Below are 24,805 nucleotides of genomic sequence, written 5' to 3'. Positions count from 1 at the left end.
AGGATGAGGCATTTGAAGAGGATTTGAGTGAATATTTGGGAATAGAGTGGTCAGGTATTGAAGGACAAGATGAGCTGGACACATTGGATTGATTTGAAAACCATCATGTGGGACTAGTTTCCACAATGTTTCAAGGTTAAACACATCATCTTTGCATTTTTGCTTCAGAAAGGCTCTTTATTTTAGAGTTAGTAAACTTAAAAGGAATATTTTGGTAGGGACTTTTGTTGCCACAGTTTCAAGACAGTTGACAGTTTTTTTCTTGAAACAGCTTGAAATATTTCATAATTCCTAGTTTTACACACACACAAAAAAAACATTTTGGGAATGAGAAAGACTATTACTGTACACTGCCTGCAGTGATTTTGGCTTGCTTTTTTTTTAATGATTGCTTGATTGATGTCTGACCATTTTATCCACCGGCATCCCTCTTCCTGTGAAATGTTCGGCTGCAGGAGAAGCAAAGCATGTAATTCACTCTAAAACTGTCTGTTTAAAAGACGGAATAACTTTTTTAAAATCTGGTGTGCACAGAACTTCCAAAGGATGAAAGAAAATACATAAATTTGTAACTGGCAAGTCTGAAGGGTCTAACAAAGACGGCTCGGCAAACAGAGAGAATGATGGGAAAGTTACTGAGGCTGCTCTATTATGCTCCACTGAATGTGACATTTTAGTGAGCTACAGGTTGCAGGCTTTCGTCTTGCTCTCTCCATCCTCCTTCCTTTTACCCCCTCACACAGGAACACACAGACACACACAGACACACACACACACACACACACACACACACACACACAGACCGGACGATGACACGGTGGAAGAAGCCAGAGAGCACAGGGCCAGAGTGCTGCCAGCCAAAGCCACATTTTTGCTCCAAGGATTAAACAGGATTAACACATGCACACACACAACACACACACACACACCAGCATGTATATACACATACTCACTCAAAGCATGGCATGGAGGGCGAAGGAGTCATCCACGTCTTATTTTACAGTAGCTTTGTTCTACAGCGCTGCACTGGGAAAAAACTTCGCTCAAATACTTTCTGAATAAAAAAACTTCAGGTCCGTCTGAAGTTTCTCACAGATGGCTCAATAGTTTGGGAAGCTGAAAGTGTTTCAGAACAGCCTTTTCTGCAGCATTCTGTACACTTTAATGACTTAAAACTTTGATCAACATCCAAACTACAACCCATCTTTACACGACTAGTTTATCTGTGTTTGTTTGATGATGAAGTGTTTCATGTGACTTCTTCAAAACATCCCACCATATGCATTCTTCCTGTGGAATTTCAATACCTGTTGCTCCTTCTGTATCTTTTGCATTGTTATTGAAGCTTTTGCTGTTTACTTTACTGCAGGTTTTACATTTATGCTGCTGATCTTGTGGGTGTTGCGCTCTCGTTGTGCATTTTGCCTTTGAGTTGCAGATTTTTTTCATTGTTTTGCTGCTTTTCTACCCCTGTTGCATGTTTTGCACTTGTGCTCTGGTGTTTGCTTTGTGGTGTTGCTCTTGCCGTTGCTTTACCGGCTTTTGTAATTGTGTTGCGGCTTCTGCATCTGCATTGCAGCTTTTGCATTTGTGCTGTATATTACTTTGTTATTGTTGCGTCTGCCATTGTGTTACAGCATTTTGTTTTGTTGCATCTTTTGCACTCTTGTTGCATCCTTTGGACTTGTGTGGACACACAAAGTGCAAAATTGAGGGAAATTTTAGGTTCTGTGTCTTTCAATACATGGTCAGGGTGAGATCGGGAATTGAACTGGCAACTGTGACTTTAAGACAACAGCAGAATAGCTGTGATTTCTAAATCCCACCCACATTCCGGTTGGGAGACAGTTCTAGCACACAGTTATGATAAAATGAAGTCACTTTTTCAAAGCGGCTAGTTGTATGTTGTCACAGAGGAAACCACACAGGTGTTATAACGACATTAACCACAGTTCCTTTCCATTGAAGCGCTGTGTTCAGTGATGTACGCAGGTTGTCATTAAATCCTCCCCATTCATTCAGGAGACACACAGACATACCTTATTTCCCTCCCTGCTTAATCCACTCATTTAAGCAACAGTAGCGAACTCCCCGGAGGTCAGGGTTAGACTAGCTTATAGCATGAATGAGAGTCTAATCCACTTTCTGAAACCAGTAAGAACTGCATATAATTGACCATAAAAGTAGCTCCATACAGGAAGCCGGCGTCGTTTTTATCTCCTCTGATAAAACACTCGAGGATTTGGAATACCCTCCTTCGCCCTTCCACACACAAAACATCCTGACGAGCAGGGGATTAGAGGTATTACTGTAAAATATTCCCCTGAGGTAAGATCACCTGGTCTACATCACTGCTGGAGATCAAAAACATGCTGGCGTTCCTCAAAATCTGGCTGTCACACTGGTACCGCGTTGGCAACAAGACACATTTTAGTCATTAATAGTCATTTGAAATTGAAATTCATGCCCACATTGGAAAAAGGCGATAAGATTTTTCAGCACAAAAGCCAGCCACGAGCTAAATCCTGGCCCGAGGGCCAGGGAGACGGTGAAGGACGGACAGTACATAAAGATTTTTTGTTATTTCGTCCTTACCCACTGATGGCTGCATCTTTTAGTTTCCTGTCAATTGCCATTTAGCAGAAAATCAAGGTCTGGTCTTCGATGCAAATTACACCTTTACAGACTGCTGTGGCAATAATTAGCTGCCTTTTCCCGACTGTGGCTCATTACAAGTCCACAGTGAGGAGAAAGGATGGGAAAATAGGGCATTGTGAAATTTGGCTCAATTAAAGTGGCCAATTTAAAACATTTATCGCATTACTCGGTGGGCTCCAGAGAATGTTTGCATTTAACTAGTTGAAAAATAAGGGGAAAGCCGAGATTGCTATCTTCCTCTATTCCTTTGAGTACATGCACGTCCGTGTGAATGTGTGTGTGTGCGTGTGTGTGTGTGTGTGTGTGTGTGTGTGTGTGTGAGAACTGGTGTGTGTCAGCATCTCATGGGAGTACGCATGTATGTAGTAACTTATAAAGAGGAATGCAGACGGTCTTTAACCATGTTAAGGAAGCTTATTTACATTATACACATTTATAAGAAACAATGCACTCTATGCTTGTGGGGTTCAGTGTCTTGCTCAAGGACACTTGGACAGCCACTAATAATGTCAAGTGAACATATGGGATTGTCCTCTTCCCCTAATTAACAATTAATGTTTAATTCTTCCTTTTTCAGTGTGGTATTTGAATCAAAACAGTTTCTATTCTCTTTCTATTTCCCTAAAAGATCCAGAAACAATGAACTACTGTGCAGGATTACATAGGAGGGCAGATTTTACCAAGATATAAGAAAAGAACAAAGAGATTTCCATGGATATGTGACCAATGCGATCTGCTCCTGTCTGACAGATAAACTGCGGCTTTGTGACAGAAAGTAGAGCAAAGTTCATTCATTTAGGTTTGACTTCTAAGTAAATGATACAGTGACTGCTGCTGTGCTGGGTTCAGAAATCTGCATCATCGAGCTACTCTGTTGTTTATGTAACAATACGTCTCTTGAGCTGAAGCAAGCTGAAACATGCTTTGCTCCGACTACAAAGCACAACCCTTAGTTTCAGGATTTAGGTGGAATTAGGTTTAAATTACAGTTTTTGTAAAAGGTGTGTGTGTGTGTGTGTGTGTGTGTGTGTGTCTGAGCGTGTCTGTGTGTGTGTGTCCCACCTGATGTTTGCTTCCGTCTTTGAGGCAGCTTCATGGAACTGCTCTTTGCTCTCACGATATCGCTCCAGATTCTGAAATTTACACACAAGACAGAAGAAGAAAGTACAACAGCGGTTAGTTAATGTTTTAATGTAATGAGTTCATTTGGACGTCCTCAGATCTTTTTGTATCATAAAGAAGCATAGCAAGCACTTTTTTCTGGCGTTGCAGTCCGATTGAAATGTCATGTAATCACTGATTGAAAAAAACCCAATCCGATTTGAGGCGGTGGTGTAACCCTGAGTATCAGCCAATCAGAGCTCATGTAAACAGGTCAATCTGATCTCTCAATCAGAGGAATCGGATTCGGAAAAATGTTACCATGTAAACACAGCTAGTTGTTCTGAGGCCTCATTTACACCATATAAAAAAGGTTAAGGAAAAGTTGCTTTATTTGTCATTATACAGTGAATGTATAACGGAATTCGTCCTCTGCAATTAAAGGGCAACTCCGGTTTTTTGACACCTGGACCTTATTTATAGGTGTGTGCATGCTCATATACTCACTCAGACAAACATCGTGCAGCTCGGAGTCCTTCAGAAGTTATTTAGATCCAAACGATGTAGCCGCACTAGCGGGGGTGCCACAGCAATGGAGCGTTAGCGCTGGACATAATCTCTGCAAAGTCGCTCATTTCGGCTGTATTTTTCCTCCATCGGCGCTGGATTGCCTTTCGGTCGGAAGGGGGGCCTCCGGCGGTGTCCCGCGGCCTGGCTCGGAGCGCGCATCCGCCGGGCGGCGGAGATCTGGATTCTCCCGGCGAGGAGAGCGCTCCGGCCGTCGCGCGCATCCGCCGGGAAGCGGAGATATGCTTCCTCCCGGCGAGGAGAGAGCTCCGGCCGCGGCGCGGCGGGCCGTCGCGCGTCCCGCGGCCGGCGTGGAGCGTGCATCGGCCGGGGAGCAGAGATACGCTTCCTCCCGGCAAGGAGAGAGCTCCGGGCCGTCGCGCGTCCCGCGGCCGGCGTGGAGCGTGCATCCGCCGGGGAGCAGAGATACGCTTCCTCCCGGCGAGGAGAGAGCACCGGCCTCGGTGCGGCGGGCCGTCGCACGTCCCGCGGCCGGCGTGGAGCGCGCATCTGCCGGGGAGCGGAGATACGCATCCTCCTGGCGAGGAGAGACATCCAGCGGCCCAGCGGCCGCGTGTGAGCCGTGCGTCTTCGCGGGTGTCCGGAGCCTCCGTGGAGCAGCTGAGGGCCGTTTTCCAACTCGGCCCCTGGAAGTCAGACGCCGGGGCACCGTGACAGCCGAGGCCGACTCAAAGTGCCTCTCTGCTGGGGAGAGTAGCGCCGCAACGTTCCCATCCGAGCTAATTGTGGCTAAGTTAGCGAAAACTGTCAGCTCTTCAGCTGACCCACCTGAAGACGGTAGACGAGCTGACTTTATGATAACACTGGCGATGGATGAAGAAATACAGCCGAAATGAGCGACTTTGCAGAGATTATGTCCCGCGCTAACGCTCCATTGCTGTGGCACCCCCGCTAGTGCGGCTACATCGTTTGAATCTAAATAACTTCTGAAGGACTCCGAGCTGCACGATGTTTGTCTGAGTGAGTATATGAGCATGCACACACCTATAAATAAGGTCCAGGTGTCAAAAAACCGGAGTTGCCCTTTAACCCATCCTTTGATGCCGCTGAAGCATTCCGTAAGGAGCAGTGGGCAGCTGCCGAGAGCGCCCGGGGACCCATCGCCAGATGGAGAGCCAGGCTAATGGTCAGAAACGCCTGACTGGAGGATTGAGCTATCATGCATGTTTGCAGAGGAAACCCATCCAGACACGGGGAGGAACATCTAAACTCCACACAGAAAGGCCCGCACGGTCGGGGGATCGAACCGGCGGTGACCTTCTTGCTGTGAGGCAAGAGCGCCAACTACTCATCCACCGTGCCACCATGTCAGGTGAAAATGCATCATTGTGCACTTCAGAAAAGTTCTTCGTTTTGACGACGATATCTGTTTACATGGAAATGGCAGAAACAATCAAAACAACGTAGCTTCCATGTTCAGCCACTAGAGGGTGCTGTTCACTGTTATGATGAAATCACACGTTTGCAGAGACATGTTCCTGTCGTCTAGAGAAAGACCCAGATTGTTCAAAAGTTTCATTTCTGGTTTTTACAATGAGATAACAGTCATACTGTTTTCAACAAAATAAATGAATTTAACTGATAGTAGAATTCACTTGAATAGCTGTTACTATTGGATTGTCAATCAGGCAAATACTATGCAAGGTGCTCAGTCCACCCACACTGAGCAATTTGGAGTTTGGCGTCTTGCTCAAGGACTCTTCAACATGTGAATAGCCAGGAAATCAAACCTGCAACCATCTAAACAGAGATAGCCCCTCTCTACCTATTAAATCACAGTCACCCAAAGTTTTCTGGTTCTACTCCATATGGGACGCCGCTGTAAGTTCCCCATAAAAAAAAATTGGTTCCAACTTGAAGGGCGACCAGTGGAAAGCCTCTAGTGACAAACCCAAGACTTCTGATGACCCCAGATGAGAGCAAACAAAACACACCCGCTCTCTGTATAAAGGCTCGAACACATAAAGCACAACTTTAATGGAGATAATTTGACAGCTTGGGGAAAGAGGGAGCAAAAATAAAGTGCACTCAGCACCAGAGAGACCAAATCGCTGTTTTTACACTCAAACACAAGTAAACAGAAGAGAGTGAGCATGTCAATTAGAAAGGTTCAGGGTTCAGGAGACAGATAATTCCTTCACTGTTAAACAGAGGCTGACAGGCAGTTTCCTGCTATTGTCACAGTTTATATTTGAACGGGAATAATACATAGCATCCTCGTCTCCTTAAACCTACATTCAAGTCGTCTCTTCCACAGTGAAAACTTTTCGGAGTGTTTAAAGTTACAACGCCGCCTTCTCACTTCTCACTTCAATTTAGACTCATTCCCTCAATACAAAACTTGAAGTATTCGGTGAGAAGTTGGGGAGCTGTGTACTCATCAGCATCTATTTAGTGAATCTAAAGCTCAGCGGCGATGCGTTGCATTACTCATACATTTTTAAAATAATCGTGATTTCTGACTTTGCAGCTTGCGAAGCCTGAGCGAGCAGGCAGCGGCATTATGATAAAACAAGCAGCTAATCCACAACAACTGCAGCCTCTCCTCCGCTGATCCTCCCAGCTTAGGTCCTTCAGCGCCCGGGATCCACCCCCAAATATTTAACCAGCGTACCAGCTTGGGGAGAAAAAATGAGCAGGGGGAGGGAAGACTGATTGGGGGGGGGGGTCGAAGGGAGGCAAAAGAAGAATATGACTCAGGACGGATACGTGAGCATGTGAGACGCAGGAAGACTGAAGAATATGGCCACAGTAACGGTAATCTTAAAGAAGAGCTGCTGTGCTTTCCAGTAAGAATGTCCTGATCTGAAAGTATTGAGTTCTGCTGACCCTGATTTATCTGCTTTAACAATTTTTAACTTGCCTTTCATGGTGTAAACCAGCAGACTGGAGCTGTGAGCTTCCTGTACGGTGTTCTCCATATCATCAGAGGAGCACAAAGCGCTGTGAACGGCACCAAAACCAGAAGTTATACCCCAGATCTGGATCACATGTGGAGTTTCTTAACATGAACCAAATAAACCAACCCTGCTCCGATGTCTGTCTATCCTTTGGTGTCCTATCAAAATAGTTGTATTGAATGAAGCATGCAAGCTGTGCTGGCACCGTACCAACAGAATGTTGGACTGATGTTACTTTCTCTTTCAAGATACCACTACACTGATGACATTTTTACAACAGTGTTGTAAAAACTGCTAAATATTGTTGTTACCTGCTGGTTTTCCAGCACAATGGATCAATTTGCCGATCGCCCCCCCAGATAAGTGTATGAATATCAGATTCTGCTAAATGACAAATGCACAAATAGCCGTGTTTTAATATAGTGGGGTGGTTCAAACAAATACAAACGATTGAGATAATATCAACAGGTGCTCACAGGCCTTAAAGCAAGTTAGTTAATCAGTGAAGTCAGTCAGCAATAATAAATTTACGAGCTTGGAATTGGAAAGCTTATCAACATTACAGGGTAAGTTCTGACCTTTATTTCACTTGATTGTCATTTCTACCTAACTGATCACAGTTTCTCTGGCATATTTATGTTTTTTAAGTTTGAATAAAATACTGTAGGTTCTGAAGGCTCAGCCTCAGGTTCAGAAGATTTTCAGAGACACAAACCCTCCAAAGGCAAGTTCTGAGAATCAGGGATGGCAGCATCAAAAAAGCCATTCAGATGAAGGTTCTGGGGGTCTGAGGGGGCACTGGACCCCCTGAAGCTGAAGGTTTTTAAGCAATTTCTACTAAGTTTGGACAAGAACAGCATAATAAGACAACAAGAAATCCTGGAAAAAATCTTAAACATTGAATGAAATTCAACTTAGTCCTTCTGATGTCTGTATAGATTAATTACTCTGATGAAGTACAATGTTTTCTTGTTTGGGCTCATATAATCTCATACAGAGCATTCCTCTACAGGCTGAGCTTCAAAATAAGTTAGAAAATGAAGGAATTTTAATAAAATCTTGGATCATTGGGAAACATTAATGAGCAGAGGCTCCTTCTTTCTTTCCTTGATTGTAGTTGGGGAAAGATAAACACGGCGGACGCGGTAAACACACGTGGGCCGGCGTGGCAGATTTCTCCACATATCCGTCCTGCTGCTTCAGATGGCTGCAGGGATTTAATGATCTGAGCGTTCCATACAGTAGCTGTGGGCAGCAGTCACTGTAAGAACCTTCTATTTTTAATTAACAGATTAATGTGGGCCGCTCTGATTGTTTTATCGTTTGTGCTTGGAGAGTGTGGTTTCTTCCATTTTACACATATATTTCACTTGTTTCTGACAAAAACAGAAACAAAGATATTTACTGTAAACAGTTCATTGTGCAGTCTTGCAAATACAGCATGAGCTTCATACAGCCTGTGGAAGGAAGGTGAAGGAATTAAATGTGTAAATAAATTAGATTTTTTTCAAATTGTGCCTTGGGGTGTCTTCATTATCCCTAAAAATAAAGTATGAAAGAGTCCAGGTGCAGCACAAATGCTGATTTGCAGTTTGTACAGAAAAGCCATATGTGTACTTATGTTTTCCAGTCAAATTTAGATCTCAGTGGGTATGCATTACTGCTGTACACATCGCATTCAGAGAGCAACTCTCCACTCAGTTTGCAATCAATTAACATACACATGTCCTTAATAACATTTGCATATCAATACGTCTGCCTGAGCTCCGACAAGTGCTCCAATTTTACCGTTTGTGTGGCATCTGCAGCGATTCCGGAGGAGCTGTCCTCACGAGTGGTCCTCCTGTATTACTGATTTCAAACATTCGCTGCAGCCCTGAAATTACCCCGGCGGAGCTGTGTGTGTCTGCTGGACCGGACCTTCAGCGCTCCGCAACGTGCCAGGACCCCGGGGGTGTGGGTGTGTGTGTGTGTGTGTGTGTGGACCGACTAAACCACTGTGTGGATAAAGCAGCGGTGGTTTTAGTCATCCTTGCTGCTATTTTCATTTTAGCTCTTCTCGCCATTCAAACTTTTTTTTTTTTTTTTTTTTTTTTTGCCGTTCGGCATTTGTAGCAGTTATAATAGTTTTTGAAGTTTCTGTTCTTTTCACAGTTTTAAGCATAGAAGCCATTTCAGCATTTAAATCATTGTGTGTATTTTACCAGTTTTAGCCTTTTTCGTTCTTTTAGATGTTGTAGCTGTTTTAGCTGCTTTAGCTCTTCCAGCTATTAAAAATAATTCAGGTGATTGGCACAGTGACAAGAAGATTTTTATGTTATTTTGCTAAAATTGAATTGCTGATGTTTTATTGAGCAAACTTGAGAGAATTAAACCTGTTTGGAACATTATTACTGCAGCAACGATGCAGGTTTGGTGACTGATGTGCAATAATAATAGGGTGGATGTAAATATTTTTGATAGTAAAGAAGCTGTCAAGTTGTGTGTGGCACACTACTTTTATAAATGGATTTTACTCGTTGCAGCTTACAAAATGCACTTCGCACTTCCGTCATACCTGCAACAGTCACAATAAGTCACTGGTAAGTAGAGTTTTTACAGATGATACTGCCTTATGTCCATTTAGAAGCATTCTGACAAGGAGTCCACAAATATATAAGCTGAGAACAGGCTGTGAGTGAGTTGTACTTTTTGGACGCGTTGATATAATTTTATCTTCTAAAGCTCGGGGTTGCCCACACACTCTGGGATCAGTTCCAGTATCAACATGTAAAGTAAAAGAACACGAAAACATCAACAACACAACAACTCACTTTCCTTTCAGTGTGAATTATCCTTTTATCTTTACCACAAGTGGATTTCTGGCTGCCGTCGCGGCCCAGGTGAAATAAGGTCGGTTTACAGTAGAGTTTGGATGTTCGGTAATCTGACATCTGGCCCCGTTCCTCTCTTTAACACGTTCTTTTCCAGTCATTCAAACATCCTCCTGATCTCTTCACACAGATCAAACACGCTCTCAAACACACTCAGTCATTACCATGGCAGGCGTACAAGATAATGAACCGCGGTAAACAATGCAAATGAAACGGTACACTTCCTGCTATAAAACCCAGCAATCAGGAGAAAAAAAAAATAGCTACAACACATGAGTTTCGGGCCTGCATTTTCAAACTCTCCACATTACCTTTCTTTTTTTTTAATGATTGATGACAGCATTAAGAGTTTAACCTGTGTCACTCTCTGGCCCCGTTTAAAAAAGTGTTTCATTTTGGGTTTTTTTTTCAATCCGATTGAAAACAACCGAAATACAAGGATCTGTACACATGAACGCTAAATAAAGTGATCCACATTCAATCCACACATACCCTCAACTGTCATCCAGTTCTTCTGCTACTTCTGCTGTTTTCTGTGCACGTCAGTACGTGACTCGGCCTGCGAGGGGGCGCATGCACAGAACAAATAATCTGCTCGTAAAATACGACCCGCTGTCTTCAGCAGTTAATATGAGGCATCACGTGGCTTATCAATCAGCGTGGAGTACCTTTTATAATGTGATCTGAAATTTAATATGATCCAAGCAAATCAGATCCACTTAGGTGTTTATATGAGACATTTACAAACTGATTGACCTCTCAATCCAAACAAGGAGGATTTATGAACCTGTGTAAACGGGGCTACTTTCAAAGACTTCCTCTACATCTAAAAGGACGCCTGTAATCCTACTGGCTGCTTACTTTATTGTACTCCCTACATTTTATCCTCACCTACTCTCCACCTCATAGACTTTTCCACTCCCTTGGTTTTCACTTCTGACGTCTCATACAACTGGAGCGCCTCTTCATTTCTCTAATGGTCAGGTCCTCGGTCCAAATTGGGGTGATGAGGGTTAAGGGGAACGGGAAGGAGAGAACTGAAATGAATAAGGGCTTTTTCTTTTCAAAGATGGCCATCCAGCTTCCAAACTTGATAAACATTAGCACAATTCCACAGAGGAGGGAGGGGACGCGGCCAAATCCTCGGCGAGCCAACGAGCGAGCGAGAAGGTGGCGACAGCTGTACTTTGCAGTCATCAGTCATCAATAGCCAAACAGATTTTTGCTTCCCCGCTGATGATGATTGCTGCTAATTTCCCCAGCTGTCTACACATGTTTACAACTCGCCCGTAACTATGGGAACACGTCTCTTAAATTTGGTGCTTGGAGAACGCCGGAGTCGAGGGTGAGCTCAAAGGCAATTAGGTGGAGTTATTTTTTTCCTTCTGTTTATTTCTATCACCGGTGCCTCATTAAGGCATTGCTGTTTTGTTAAAGGCACTGCGGAAAATGGAATATGTGAACTTGCAAAGCTTCGTGTGAGGACGTGGCGCCGCTCACACAGACTGGCAAAGGTTTTTCTATACGTACCAAAAGTTTTCTCAAACGAACTTGAATGCCCTTTGTGGTAAGACGACGCACACATGCAGATAACACTGGTTTTAGATCAACCGGTAAAAGTCTTTTAACCCACACACACTCCCACTGCATCTGACTCTGGCCTGACAGCAGCTCACTGAACAACACGCAGGGGTTTCTCACGTTTCACGCTGTTGGCCTGACTCCACGTGTGTGTTTCACTGCTGTGTCTTCTTCTCCGTCCTGCTTAAATCTGTGCAATCCCTTCAATACGAGCACTGCTCTTCTATGTCTAACATTCTTGTCCGGCATTGTAGCAACTGCAGGGCTACTGAAGCCTCTGATGGAACACATGGCCAGTGAATCATTCTAACCACTGATAAAATTAGCTGTGACCCTGGGGGGGGGGGGGGGGGGGGGCCACAGGTGACAGTTTATGCACGACGGTGTCCAGTTATTACTGCAATGCCGCTCCACATTAGGTCTTCACTTCTTTAGTCTGCTCAGAAGTCAGATGAGGTCTTGCAGATCATCTGGATACAGTCTGGCAGAAACTACACTACTATCTTACTAATGATGTTTATAATGACTTAGAATGATGCTTAAACACCAAAACAATGAACAGCACAAACAGATACGGTATAGTAAGCAATAGATTGTCCATAAATAACATATATGAAGATATATAAAATTGTTATTTCACACAAGAGGTGCTTCCTTTATGCAGGTGTGTTTCAAACAGTGTCATGCATCCATTAGAAGACGTCAGTGCACATTCCTCATGTCATGTAAAGACATTTCTAATCCAAACGTCAGGTTCAGAACTGCTCATTAAAAACCCCAGTACTGAGGCCAGTCTGCTCCCCGGTTAGCCCCCACACTGACCACCTGTCTGCAGGAGGCAGAGGTGTGGATGATGCTCATCTTCTACAGCTGAACAGATCCAAAACGAGACATCTTCACTGGCGTGTCACACCAGCTCCGCTCTTCCACCATCACCAGGATCACTTTCTCCGGCCAAAACGTCGCCCTCTCCTCGGCTGGTGTTAAACTGGACCCTCAACCCTCCTTTGACACCTCTGTCAGACTTCATTCTACCACCTCGGGAATATCGCTCATCTCTGCCCAGCTCTGACCCTGGCAGAAGCTCGTCCCGATTTTCTCCTCCAGGCTGGACTGCTGTAACACACTCCTCATCGGGATCTCTGGCCAAAGCCTCCAGAGACTAGAATACATCCAGAACAGGGTCCTTGGTGTACAGCAGTGCCCTGTCACTGAATGCCAAATGTTCATTTGAACACAATGAAGACAGCATTCAAACCATTTTGAAGCCGCCCGGTTTTCACATGTATTCAGAGCATAATGAGCCTTCACTGGCTGTAACGTATGTAAAGATCCATGATGTTCAGAGTTTGACAGTATTGAAGCTGAATTCACTGTAAAATTCCAGCCGAGACTCGCAGAGCCTTCATTTGTCCTCTTATTAAATATTACAGCTTGGATCTCATTGCGAGTGTTTCCCATGGGTGAGAAACACACAAGCACTTTTTTCTCCACCAAAAAAATAATAATAATGAGGCGAGTGGCATGTTACCCACAAACCCTGAAATGTTTAGCAACATTAACTTATTATGAAATTCATATCTTCATCTCCAGATGGGCACAGCCTCCAGTGGAAGCGCTGCTAACAAGCTAAACTAATAAGCGGCTCCAAAGCCCTTGCTGCAGCATATTGAGGAGATAGCTGCTCGCTGGAAGAACGTGTTAAACTTTGACTTGGTCGACATGAGGCCCAGAATGTATGCATTTCCATAAGAAAGTGCAGCGCAGCAGAAAAGTGGACTTTTTAATATGGCACTGCAGGAAAGAAATAAATAACTAAAGGCCTGATCTAAACTTTAGCAGAGTCCTGTTGGGTCTAGGACACACACACACACACACACACACACACACACACACACACACACACACACACACACACACACACACACACACACACACACACACACACACACACACACACACACACACACACACACCTGTTAAGTGTGTGTCTATGTGTGTTATAATTGCTTGTATTGTGGGAATATAAATAGGTGTAAGCCTTCAAAATGAGGGGAAAACTAAAACCAGCCCACTTAATGTGAAGGACTGAATAATATTTTGACGCCGTGGTCGACCCAGAATTTAACAGGAAGTAGTTCATGCTCGACTGAACCTCCAGGAAACGAATGCAAGACATTCACAGGGACAGTTTAGTGGATCGCTACGACCGTGGGCAAAAGCAGAGCAGGAGGAGAGGCGGACAGGCGATCACAGGGAAGACACACACACAGACACATACACACATATTCCAGCCTAACAATAACACCCATGTCAATTTATGCCACGGTTTCAAGTGAAAACACATCGTTTTTGCATCTTGGTTTCAGAAAACTTTTGCGTTTACTCTGGAAATGATTTCCATTTACACAGAACAATGTAGTACTCCTCTTTGGCCACTAGTCTGTGCTGTTGTTTGTTTACATAATGGAATCAAACCTGTGCAGAGAACAACAGACTATAAACATTGATAATGCGAAGAGATCTACTTACACATGTGCAGAAGAACTATATACTGCGGTTGTGGTGTGCACGTGCAGTAGCGTTTCCGCTGTCTACACAGAGACGGAGCCTGAGCGTTTTCAAAATATTTTCCACCAGAGAAAAGTTTGAAAAGCTTTTGAAAGATTCCATCTCGGGATCCATTGTGAAAAACTTGCGTTTTCAGTGGCTCTGCGCTCTGTTTTTGTGTAAACGGGGCCGATTATACTCAAACACATGCAAACTACATGCTCTCGATCCCACACTCCAAAATGCGGTTAAAGTGAGTCTCAACTCCACCATGTATACCCACATCGTTCCATACTTTCAGTGGTTACGGCGATGCGCCATGGTTTAGCTTATATTTAGTCTGGGTTCAGCAATCCTCATAAATGTCTCCTGGAGTCATGAAGACAAAGGTTTGTGAGGTTGATTACAGACTTCATATCTCGAGAGAGACCCATTGTGGGAATGACAGGTGTACATTTTTAATAATGAGAGGATATTTTTAAAAAGGCGACTGGGGGCTTTTAATTACTTAATAGTATTTTAATCAAGTGTCGGTATTTGATTAAAAAAGTTATTTATTCACTTCAATTTCAGTGAATGACTGAAAAAAAATCAACTTTTTCATTTTCTAATTGCAACAATTATCTGTTCTTTAAATATAACTCTAGGAATAACCTTAACCGTAGCTCAGGCAACCCTGCTCACTGCTGCATGTTCAGCATTGAGACTCCAGTTGCTTTGGTGATCTGTAAATTCTTCACTGAAAACTTTCCTCATATCTGTGCTCCCATCAATGCTTCCACTCACAGTTTTCATCTGAAACTTTCCATTCCCAAACGTCACACGATCATACATCTTTATGCCAAATTTTATTTGATATTAAGAGGACCAGCACTGCTGTTGTGGTCATACAGGTTGCAGACCCCCGTGTAAGACTGAACCCAGTAAATGAACCAGCTTAACATCATGAAAAGTCGGAGAGACAAAGCTTTATGTTGGGCTGGGGTCGGGGTGAGGAATATTTTGCTATACAAATGTGTGTGTTTATATGCGCGTCTGAAAAACATCCTTTGTCTCGCCGTTTGGCCAGGAATAAAGGTAGTGCCACAGGCATCATTTGGAGTAAAGCTGTGCGAGTGTGTGTAGATATTTCTGGAGCGCTGCATAGAGGCCCCTGCTGACAGCCTGTCAAGCAACCTGTCAGACTTGGAGGAGGATTATTATCTCCTTCTGTACGCTCTATTTCCACAGGCTTCCAACTATACTCCACTATGACAGGAGTATGTGTGAGAGAGAGGAGAGAGAGTAAGACCGCCGGAGCGGCAAACAAAGAGGAAAAGACACAATTAAATGGATGATTAAAAAACAAAAAGGTTCTTGTAGAGTGAACACAAACTATGCTTCTATTTTCCCGAAATGCTACATCTGATTTCCATGAATGCTGTTGACGTTTTGGAGAAAAGGAAACAGCAGATGCAGTTTTATCAGATAGATTAAAATGATAAATGGAGATGTATACGTGGAGTGAGTCACTAGAAGCTTGTACAATATCCAAATGTGGTTGAGTTTGTCTGCAGCCCATCAGGTGGGAGATGTCAAATTCACATAATGATTTAACGGTCCAAGTTTAAGAAACCAGCCTGGACACTCCAAAAAGCTGAGCTGTGTTTGTGTTTTTGAAGCAAAAACTATATTCTCCATGACCGAGTCGCACCTGAGTAGAGCATTTCTTTATTTTCTTCATCACAGTAACATGGATCTTATCTCCTGCTGCATTTTTTCTTGCTGTCGACTTGCTTCCGATACAGCAGTATTGAAGGTTTTTCTGTTTTACTGAAGCAGCATTCTGTTGTTACACAGTGACACCTAGTGGTCCTAAGTAGCATTTACCTTTAGATTTAAATGTATAAGTGCCTTGTTAATTTAGGCTGCATGACCAACCAAACAAAAAAACGTAAGTCATGAATGTAAACATGAGAACCGGATAAGTTTCAAAGAGATATAAATTAGGGCTGCACGATATCTTGAATTTATCGTCATATCAACATGTGCAAACAGATCACTAAAGAAGAAACTTGTATAACTATGTTTACATGCACTGTGTGGTTTCTTGCTCTGCAAAAAAAACAAAACGAAACAAAAAAAAAAAAAAAACAATTAACTTGCTAAAGAAATCCAGATGGATTGACAACTCTAATTATCTCACACCTGCACAACAGTGGTGCCACAAGACAGGACCTTATTTTTATTATATCACTGACACCGAATGAATGTCTTAAACAGTTAACCATATCAGAACTTCATGCGTATAAATTCCGAAATATTAGTGAGAAAGTGTGTACTGTCCAGTGCGTAGCTTGAGGGTGCTGTACTACACCCACAGCGTATGCTAACGTAAAGGGTGACATAACTCTGACAGCAGCGCTGTTAAAAGTTTGGCTCGCCTCGTCTCTGCACGTTCGGCCGCAAGCCAACCCTCACGGCGCTGGGAACAGTTTGAGCAAATAGACCTGGGTATTATGTGGCGTCTGTTGCAGTGCACAAACACCACGGGCCGTCAGATAGGCGGAGAAATCTGCATACGCCGCACGCGTGCACCTGAATATACAGCCTATAAGGAGCGCCGCTATCCGGCGCACGCCGCGCATTCCCACACACCGAGGTCTGTCTTCAAACATCCTAAGCTCAACGGTAAACACAGCTTGTGCCACCCGTATGCCAGCCTGCCAGTCTCCCACTCCCTCTGCAAACCCAACCTGTTACTAATGAGACTAACACAAATAGCTGGGCATCTGACACCGAGACCTGTGTGTGTGCGCACACGCCTCTGGTTTGTGTGGACGCCATTCGTAGAGGTAATAAATGTTTATTTAGGCAGACCGCGCGGTAATTAGAATACAGATTTTGTGCTATGGGTGATTTAAGCCGGCGTGTGTTTGTTCGTCTGTTATTCAAACCGGACAGCCAACAAACTGCCGAAGGGAAGAAGACAAAGGAAATGACACGAAGACCTTGCAGGGCAGGATCGGGCACCACAGGATACAAAAATTTACCAAACACAAAAATGCAGAGACGTTTCGCCTGCGACTAGTGTCATCAACTTCTTCCTGATATGCTGATAACGTCCAACTTTTACTTTCAGATCGCAAAATCTACCGACATGTGCTGGCTTCTTTATCCCCCCAAACTAATTATAAGAATCATCACATATCTCCTGTCATAGAATCAACACAGAATTTACTAGTTTGCATCAAATCGTTTGGATCATGCTTTAAACTTCTGCCTTCACACATTAACTGTTTCTTTAACTGAAACTAAATCCCCATAACTGAATTCATTCATAAAGGCCCATTACCAGGAAACCAACCAGCTGCCAAGTCGGAAATTTGGTATCCGATGAAAACACTGAAATAACTCCAGACCACAGACAGAGCTCAGTGAGGTACCGAGCGAGCAAACTTGTTAGCCACGGCTAACCACCTCAGGTCGCGGTTTGATGAGGTCATGAATCATGCGCCGGTAAACACGTTTATAAATGCAGGCATTGTTTTCATTGGGTTTCATTATTGGCATCAAATCCAACTACGGTATTTAAGGATATTATAGTAATATGCTAACATATCCCTACCTTAAAGGTAACTATTGAAGCTTTAAGATTTAAAACGTCAACAGCAAAAATAAACAAATATTGACGGTTGTCCACAATTTGGTCCTGTAGACATTGCTGCTAGTGCAGTACGTAGATGGATCCGGACAAACTGTCCACATTTAGACATTGCTGTAATTCGGTTTCTTTTTCCATGGAGTTTGCAGATCTGTAGCGTATGGAGTAACACCACTGTCGACCTGGTGATGAGCAGCATAACTCATCATAACAGAAATAACAGAATCAATGAAAAACTGCATAAGACAGTGCAAGGATAAAAACCCAATCTACGATGTCGCCTCAGCTGGACAGACTGACTTTACTGAAAAACTGCAATATGACCTATGACATCCCTGCTCCATGGCATTAAGAATTTCCTCCTGGGACTGTTTGAGTACTTCTATTCTCTCCACCGGTCATGTCCACGCAGTCTGAGCACGTTAAGTTCTAGTTTTTTTCTGGCTGCAACAGTCAAGCTGAAAGCTGCACAAGCCTGTTTTTCTCAAGGTCGAATATAAACTTTATAAAGAAGCTCCTACTAAGCAGAGGGAGTCAAGAAGTCATAAAACACTGAATGTATTGATCAGGCCGTGATGTGAAACACCAACAGATAAACTGAAACTGTATGTTTGAAAAACCTAAATCCTCAAACCTTACATCAAGTTTTAAACTGATATTAATATTGGAGTGTGTGTGTGTGTATATATATATATATACACTGTACATACATACCCTCTTCTCCAGTTGTGCCAGCTGTTCCTTGTAGAAGGCATCCAGTGCTTTCAGCTGTGAGTCTTTCTTCTGGAGCTGCTGAGCCTGCATGAGAACACACACAGACACACACAGACACACACAGACACACACACACACACAGACACACACAGACACACACAGACACACACAGACACACACACACACACACACAGACACACACAGACACACACAGACACACACAGACACACACACACACACACACACACAGGATTAAACGTAGGGTTTTCTCACTAAAGTGAAGCAGATTAGTGAAGAACTACACAGCATTTGCTTTCTGTTCTATTTTTAGCTCGAAAGCCATTAATTAAGTGAAATTTCGCTCCACAACAGGGGTTTCATGTGAAACGCGGTCAATTAGGACAAGATGAAGAGTGCCAGCGTAGTTTTATGGGCTTATGCTGTGACGATGATGAGGATATGGATTTGGGTATTTTTCCTCAGTTGACTTTATTCCCCGTTTCTCAGCAGTCAATGTGTAAGTTTGGCCTGGCAGATGGCTCCAGTGACTCCACCGCCCAGCACCTTGGCGTTCTTCTCCACCTCGGAGTACGAGCCAGACCATCATTGAATTTGAGAGGAAGCATAACGCCACGGTCTCCAATTTAATCCAAAATTGACCCAGAACCTCAAAGTGAATTGATTTAACCAGCAGATTGCATTATCAATTTCTTCAACAGTGGAATGTTTTGGCTTGCAGGCCTGACTGCTTCTAAGTGTTGGCGCTCGGTTTTACTTTTCAACTAAATGTTCCAGAAGCATTGAAATGTTTTTATTCTTTCTCTTGAATCCTTTACTGTATTTTCTTGTTTTCTTTTCTATACTGTATCAAATTAAACTACACTGTCTTCAGCGTTTCTGTTATTTCCATGTAAACACACATCACAGATGACGTGTACAGATTTGATGTGCAGAATGTGAAATTTATTTCCTGTAATTTTACAGTGCCTTTAAAAGCGAAAGGTTCTGTCAAAGTCAACATCATGAACCGAGGGAAGAATAAACCGATTGTTTAAAACTGTGACATCCATCCATCCATGAAATGATATTGCATATGTATTTACTCCATACAATTAACCATGTTGCTTTTTTTTAAGATTGTTTATTTTAGTCCTTTCACAATGAAAATTTACTGTGAGAATGGTGAATCAGACAAATCGATACAACTATAATCACCAAATTACATTCGATGTTGTTTCAATACCTAAACACTCATTAGTGGTTTGTGACACATAAAATGTGACTAGATTTTCAGTCGAGTTTATCTTCCTGTTGTGCCGTTAAAAAGAAAAGTGAGAGTTGTATTAATAATTAGTTTGATTTATGCCATTGCTTCATTGTTTTCAGATTTTTCTAGCAGCTGATTGCACGCTAGCCAGTTGCACTAGAGGCTGGACTATGCTTGACTTCCTGTATCACTGACTTCTTCTGTCGAAGAAAACGGTTCAGATTAGGTCAGATAGCACTGTTTTTTATTATTACTATTATGTATTTTAATCTCGTCCCTTAATCTTGATGTCTAAATTAAAATAATAATTACAGGATGTTAATAAAAGTCAGTTTTAGCATTACCAAGCCAATTATGAACTCTGCAGCCTAAATCGAACGTGTTTCTTCACGGGGAATGGAGTGAATCCAATGCCAGCAACTTGCCTGTACAAACTAATCTTTGTTGGCCCCACAACATGAGCGACACATGTACACACTCCCTCTAAATCTCTGTCAATTTTTTTTCTCCGGTCTGCTGCCATAAAGTCGAGAAAATACAAAAAAAAAAAAAAAAAAAAAACCCTGGCAGGAACAGAAAGCCACAACCCTGAAATCAAAGCTGCTTTTCACCTGGATCTTTCTCCTCACCGAGCCATCGAGCCATCTGTACCCATCAATCCACTGCGCTCATGTCTGCACCACACACAAACACACACACGTCTCGCCTGCGATGGCGTTATTTCCAAGCAGTTATGAAGCACTGAAGATGACAGGCGGGCGTGCACATATGCTCATAAAAAAACATGCACATGTGGAAGCGGGTGGAGGCGTGCCGAGTGGCTGGAGAGAGGAGACGGGGGGGGGGGGGGGGGGGGGGGGGATGGAACAAGTAAACTTTCTAAACCCATTCATGAGCTGTAATGTGAAAAACATTTATCCAATGACCAGGTATGAGGGAAGAGGCTGGGACAAATATGCAATACAGAGCGAGAAGAAGAGGCTGGATTGGAAAAGAAAAAAAAATACAAGGGTGGGAACAATACAGAGGAGTCAGTCAGCCTTCAGTTCAGATGAATCAAAGTAGATTTTGGTTATTTGGAGACATTTTGCTCTCACGACTATCAAGGATAAACAGTGAAAAGAAGGCAGAACTCAGATCAGCCTCTGAAAGCAAACAATGGGCGAAGTGTGCAGGTTGTAATGAAGCTTACCATCTCTTCTATCTCATCTGCAGACTGGAGATATTGAGGGACAGACAGAATAGGGAAGTAGAGTGGCGGTAGAAAGAAGCCAAAGCAGGGTAAAGAAAGAGAGGAAGATGTAGGGAAGAGAGAAGAAGGCACAGACTGTGAGGATCTACAGCTCAAACACAGCACAGGGTGAGGCTGAGCAGCAAGCAGAGGCGACAACATTAATGCAGAAAAGTTTTGCTTTTAGAAGGCAACATTTCAAAAATGACATTCGTTGCCTTGGAAATGGTCACACGGATACAAATTTGCATTGCTCTGACAGGTGAGAGCTAAGAAAAAACTGGTGATCAATCATATTTTCATGAAAACTGCAAATGTAAAAAACATTGAACTGTCGAAGGGTTGTGTGCTTCATTCTGAACAGTCAACTCAAAGATCCAAATATCAATAGGCAGAATCATTTTTAATGAGAGTGCTGTCTTAGGAAACCAAGAATCCCTCACCCAAGGTTGAAAGATCCCATTAGTAAAACACTCACAAAACTTTTTTGAAAGAACATTTAGATTTTTTTCAAATCAAATGTTATGAAACTGACTCAAAAATACTAACAATGCATGTTTTATGTGAATTTATGTAAAAATATGAGTTGCTACATGATGTACTTCGCCTTGAACAGCCCATCAAACTTACAGCTACAAGTAAACTCTGAAAACTCTTTCAGAATAAAGCGCTGAATAGAGATGCAGCAGCTACGCCTTATAAGACAGAGCAGCCATAGCCTAGCCAGCCTGAGGCTTCACATGTTGATTGGCCATTAAAAGTTAAAAATATGCTCCATGTTTGCTTGAGAAATTGCGGACCGATCGCGTCTGAAACAGCTCATAAGTAGAGAACGCAGTCTGCCTGGCAGTGTTACATCAGACCCTCCTCATAATTTATGTGAAGATTATCGAGCTTTTGCCATCAAACTGTACATCAAAAGTCCCTCACAAGTTAAACTGAACCGACTGCGAAACTTTTTTGTTCTTCAGTCTGTTAGGTTATTGTCTGTTGATTTTGGGTGTAAAGGAGCCATCAGAGTATCTGTTAAGAGTTTGATCTGAAAGCCACAGAGTAACTTGAGTGCAGAGTTTTGACTGTAACGCCCGAGGTCTGTATGAGAAACACCGACTGTCTTATGACACAAGCATCTGTCAAAGGATGGGATCTATTAAACATCGAGTGGACAAACACTGAAATGTTGGAAGAAAAAAAATGGAGGTGAAGAAAACGCCAAATTGTCAGGTGTTATAGATATGTAGTTATTATTACCTGACAGGACAGCATTAACTGTTTAAGGTGAACCATTCATAAATGCCAAAATCCATGAGGGGTAAAGTCTGGTCTTTGTGGTTTTCACCAACCTGTAAAAAGGTAAACTTTTCTTCATATTAGTGGGAACCTTTAGCATCAGAACTGAACCCAGGAGAGAGCTCCTGGTGCTGAAGTAAACACTTGGATTTGGCCTTGGAGATTGGCACCGATTCACAAATGTTTTTTCACTGAACAACAAAGTTGATTATGTGACACATGGAGAAGGAGAACCCAACGGATTTCTCCTCAGTTCTTCTCAACCTCGCAGGGGCTTGACCGCCTACAGAGTGAAGGCTCTGAGCTCCTCCTGAAAATACCATCCCTCCCTCAAAGTTACTGAGCAGTTTCGGAGTGACTTGACAAGATATGCTTGTTTTAAATGTGCTTTAAGGGATGATCTATTAGCGATCATTTAGTCTTGGCTTTCATAAAAGTGTTTTTCATATGAACTAAAGTCATCCAGATAAAACTTTCAAGAGTATAAAGAAACCTATCACAATTATACCTATTCAATGGGGCTGAAAGGGTTGGGGAATATAAACAAAAGTTCAAGGAATTGATGTTTTTGAATGAAGCCAACACTGGTATGACTTATGGCTGGGCTTTCTTTTTTGATGTTTTTCAGTTGGACAGAACTTCAACACAGAATATTTTGTCATCGGATTATTTTATTTCATTTTATTTATGTTTTGACAGTAGATAATTTCATGTGACGTCACACGCCCAGGCTTCTGCTGACCTCTGCCACTTTTAGGGTCAAGCGAACGTAAACAACCGATGACCCAGAACAAGCTGCCGCTGATCGCAGTTTGTTTGGCAGTTGTGACGGCTGAGTAAGTTTGGGCTGTTATATCTGGCAGGGCCAGGATAGTTAGAGCAAACAATAGCAAGTAAACAAATACTCAAGTGCACAGACACTTTAGGTACCACAGCACAGGCCAGGCATGTGAAGAAGCTGAAGTTAATTGGTGGAATATTCTTATTTTTTTTAAATTGCAAATATGATAATGAACAATCTAGGCTGTGAAAACAAGATGCTCAGTCTGCCCCAGTTCCGACAACACTGCACTTTAATGTAGAAGGTGTTTGAGATCATTATCACCCTATAAGTTCTTAAACTTTCATTCTAATAAAACCCGTATAAAAACATGATGGAGGAAAAACCTATCACACAGCCAGACCTGGTCAAGTTAGTGCAAACATCTCGCCCAGTAACCATGTTCAGAATGCTCAGCTGTGTTTGCTCATTCAAAGGTGGAGATCTCACTTCCTCTGAAGGCCGCTACACACTGTGTAATTTCAGCAATCTCATAAGTTCACAGCCAGGATCTAATAATCTTTGGGTACAACATGAAGTTTACTGTGTGCAGACTGAATGGTGGAAATGGAAGCTGAATCACAGCGTGCGATGTACGTGAGCTGATGTGACAGAGCAAGACTTATATCGTCAATTTTTCAAAGAGCTTTAGTGTCACGCTGATTAATACGTCATTTCATACTACATTTCTATTGGTTAGCCACTGTTAACACACATTTTTGATACTGTCAAAATATTATCAGTGTGATAAGAGTATAGCAACACCTGTCCTTAACCCGGTCTGACACTGGGACCACTGCTTTAGATCCAAGGCCAAAGACACTACTACCATTCTCTCACAATTGTTACTTTTCATCTGGGATGGTCAAAAATTGCACAGAGTGTAGCATCCTTCAGGCACATCACAACAGGCACGGTCAAAATCTTTAAAATCCAGTCAACTCATTAACTGACGTCGACAGCTTCATAATTGCACTACTCATTAAATCGCGGAGCAAGTTTGGGGGACTGGCCTCACAAACGCCAAGCTGGTGTTTTCAGAACTGATGGCATCAGTGGCTGCTGATATGAGACCACAGCAAACCTTCTACGGTCTCGATCTATTTCAGCAGCTCTGAGGAAGAGCTACATAACAGGCTATTTTTTACACAGTAATAAAAAACCTTGATGAAATGCCATTTTAGCACCATGCTGTTTGGAAATGTTTCTGCAGATCAGAACCTTTTAAAAACCTCAATAGCGTCGACACTGGGATATATCAGTAACTTTATATACACTGCTAGAGCACACGTAGTTCATTCAGCTCATTTTAATGCCAGATGGGCGCTTTTGTCATGTAAGTAAAACTCAAAATGTAGAAATACGTAATCACTGCAAAGTATCACAGAGTGACAGGCTGTCACTATTGGAAGTACCTTAATGTACTAAAACCTACACATCTGGTGCTCCGGGTAAATTAACGCCAATCAATATGTTTTTCAGCTCTTGAGTCGCAGGTCTGACTGGGAGCACAGCGGCTGTGAAAAGCAGCAAGAGCAGCACAAGCCGAGGTGAAGAGCGTCTGCACGCACAGCGCAGCGAGGGGAAGA

At 42.8% G+C, this 24,805-nt stretch overlaps 1 protein-coding gene across 2 annotated transcripts in view; it reads right to left on the bottom strand.

The window, feature by feature from the left end:
* Positions 1-24,805, bottom strand: part of chchd6a (coiled-coil-helix-coiled-coil-helix domain containing 6a) — an 86,892-nt gene that overhangs the window by 30,781 nt on the left and 31,306 nt on the right. Inside the window, exons 5-7 of one of the 2 annotated variants that reach the window (XM_030118928.1) lie at positions 21,068-21,091; positions 18,609-18,692; positions 3,721-3,791 (exon numbers count right to left, since the gene is read on the bottom strand). In XM_030118928.1, coding sequence (XP_029974788.1) covers positions 3,721-3,791; positions 18,609-18,692; positions 21,068-21,091 — 179 coding nt within the window. The remainder of the gene's footprint in view (positions 1-3,720; positions 3,792-18,608; positions 18,693-21,067; positions 21,092-24,805) is intronic. The other variant, XM_030118929.1, reaches the window with a different exon arrangement.

The sequence above is a fragment of the Salarias fasciatus genome, chromosome 20 (assembly GCF_902148845.1).
Source record: "Salarias fasciatus chromosome 20, fSalaFa1.1, whole genome shotgun sequence".
In the NCBI taxonomy this organism is placed as follows: domain Eukaryota; kingdom Metazoa; phylum Chordata; class Actinopteri; order Blenniiformes; family Blenniidae; genus Salarias; species Salarias fasciatus.
This window is presented reverse-complemented; position numbering and strand designations above follow the sequence as displayed.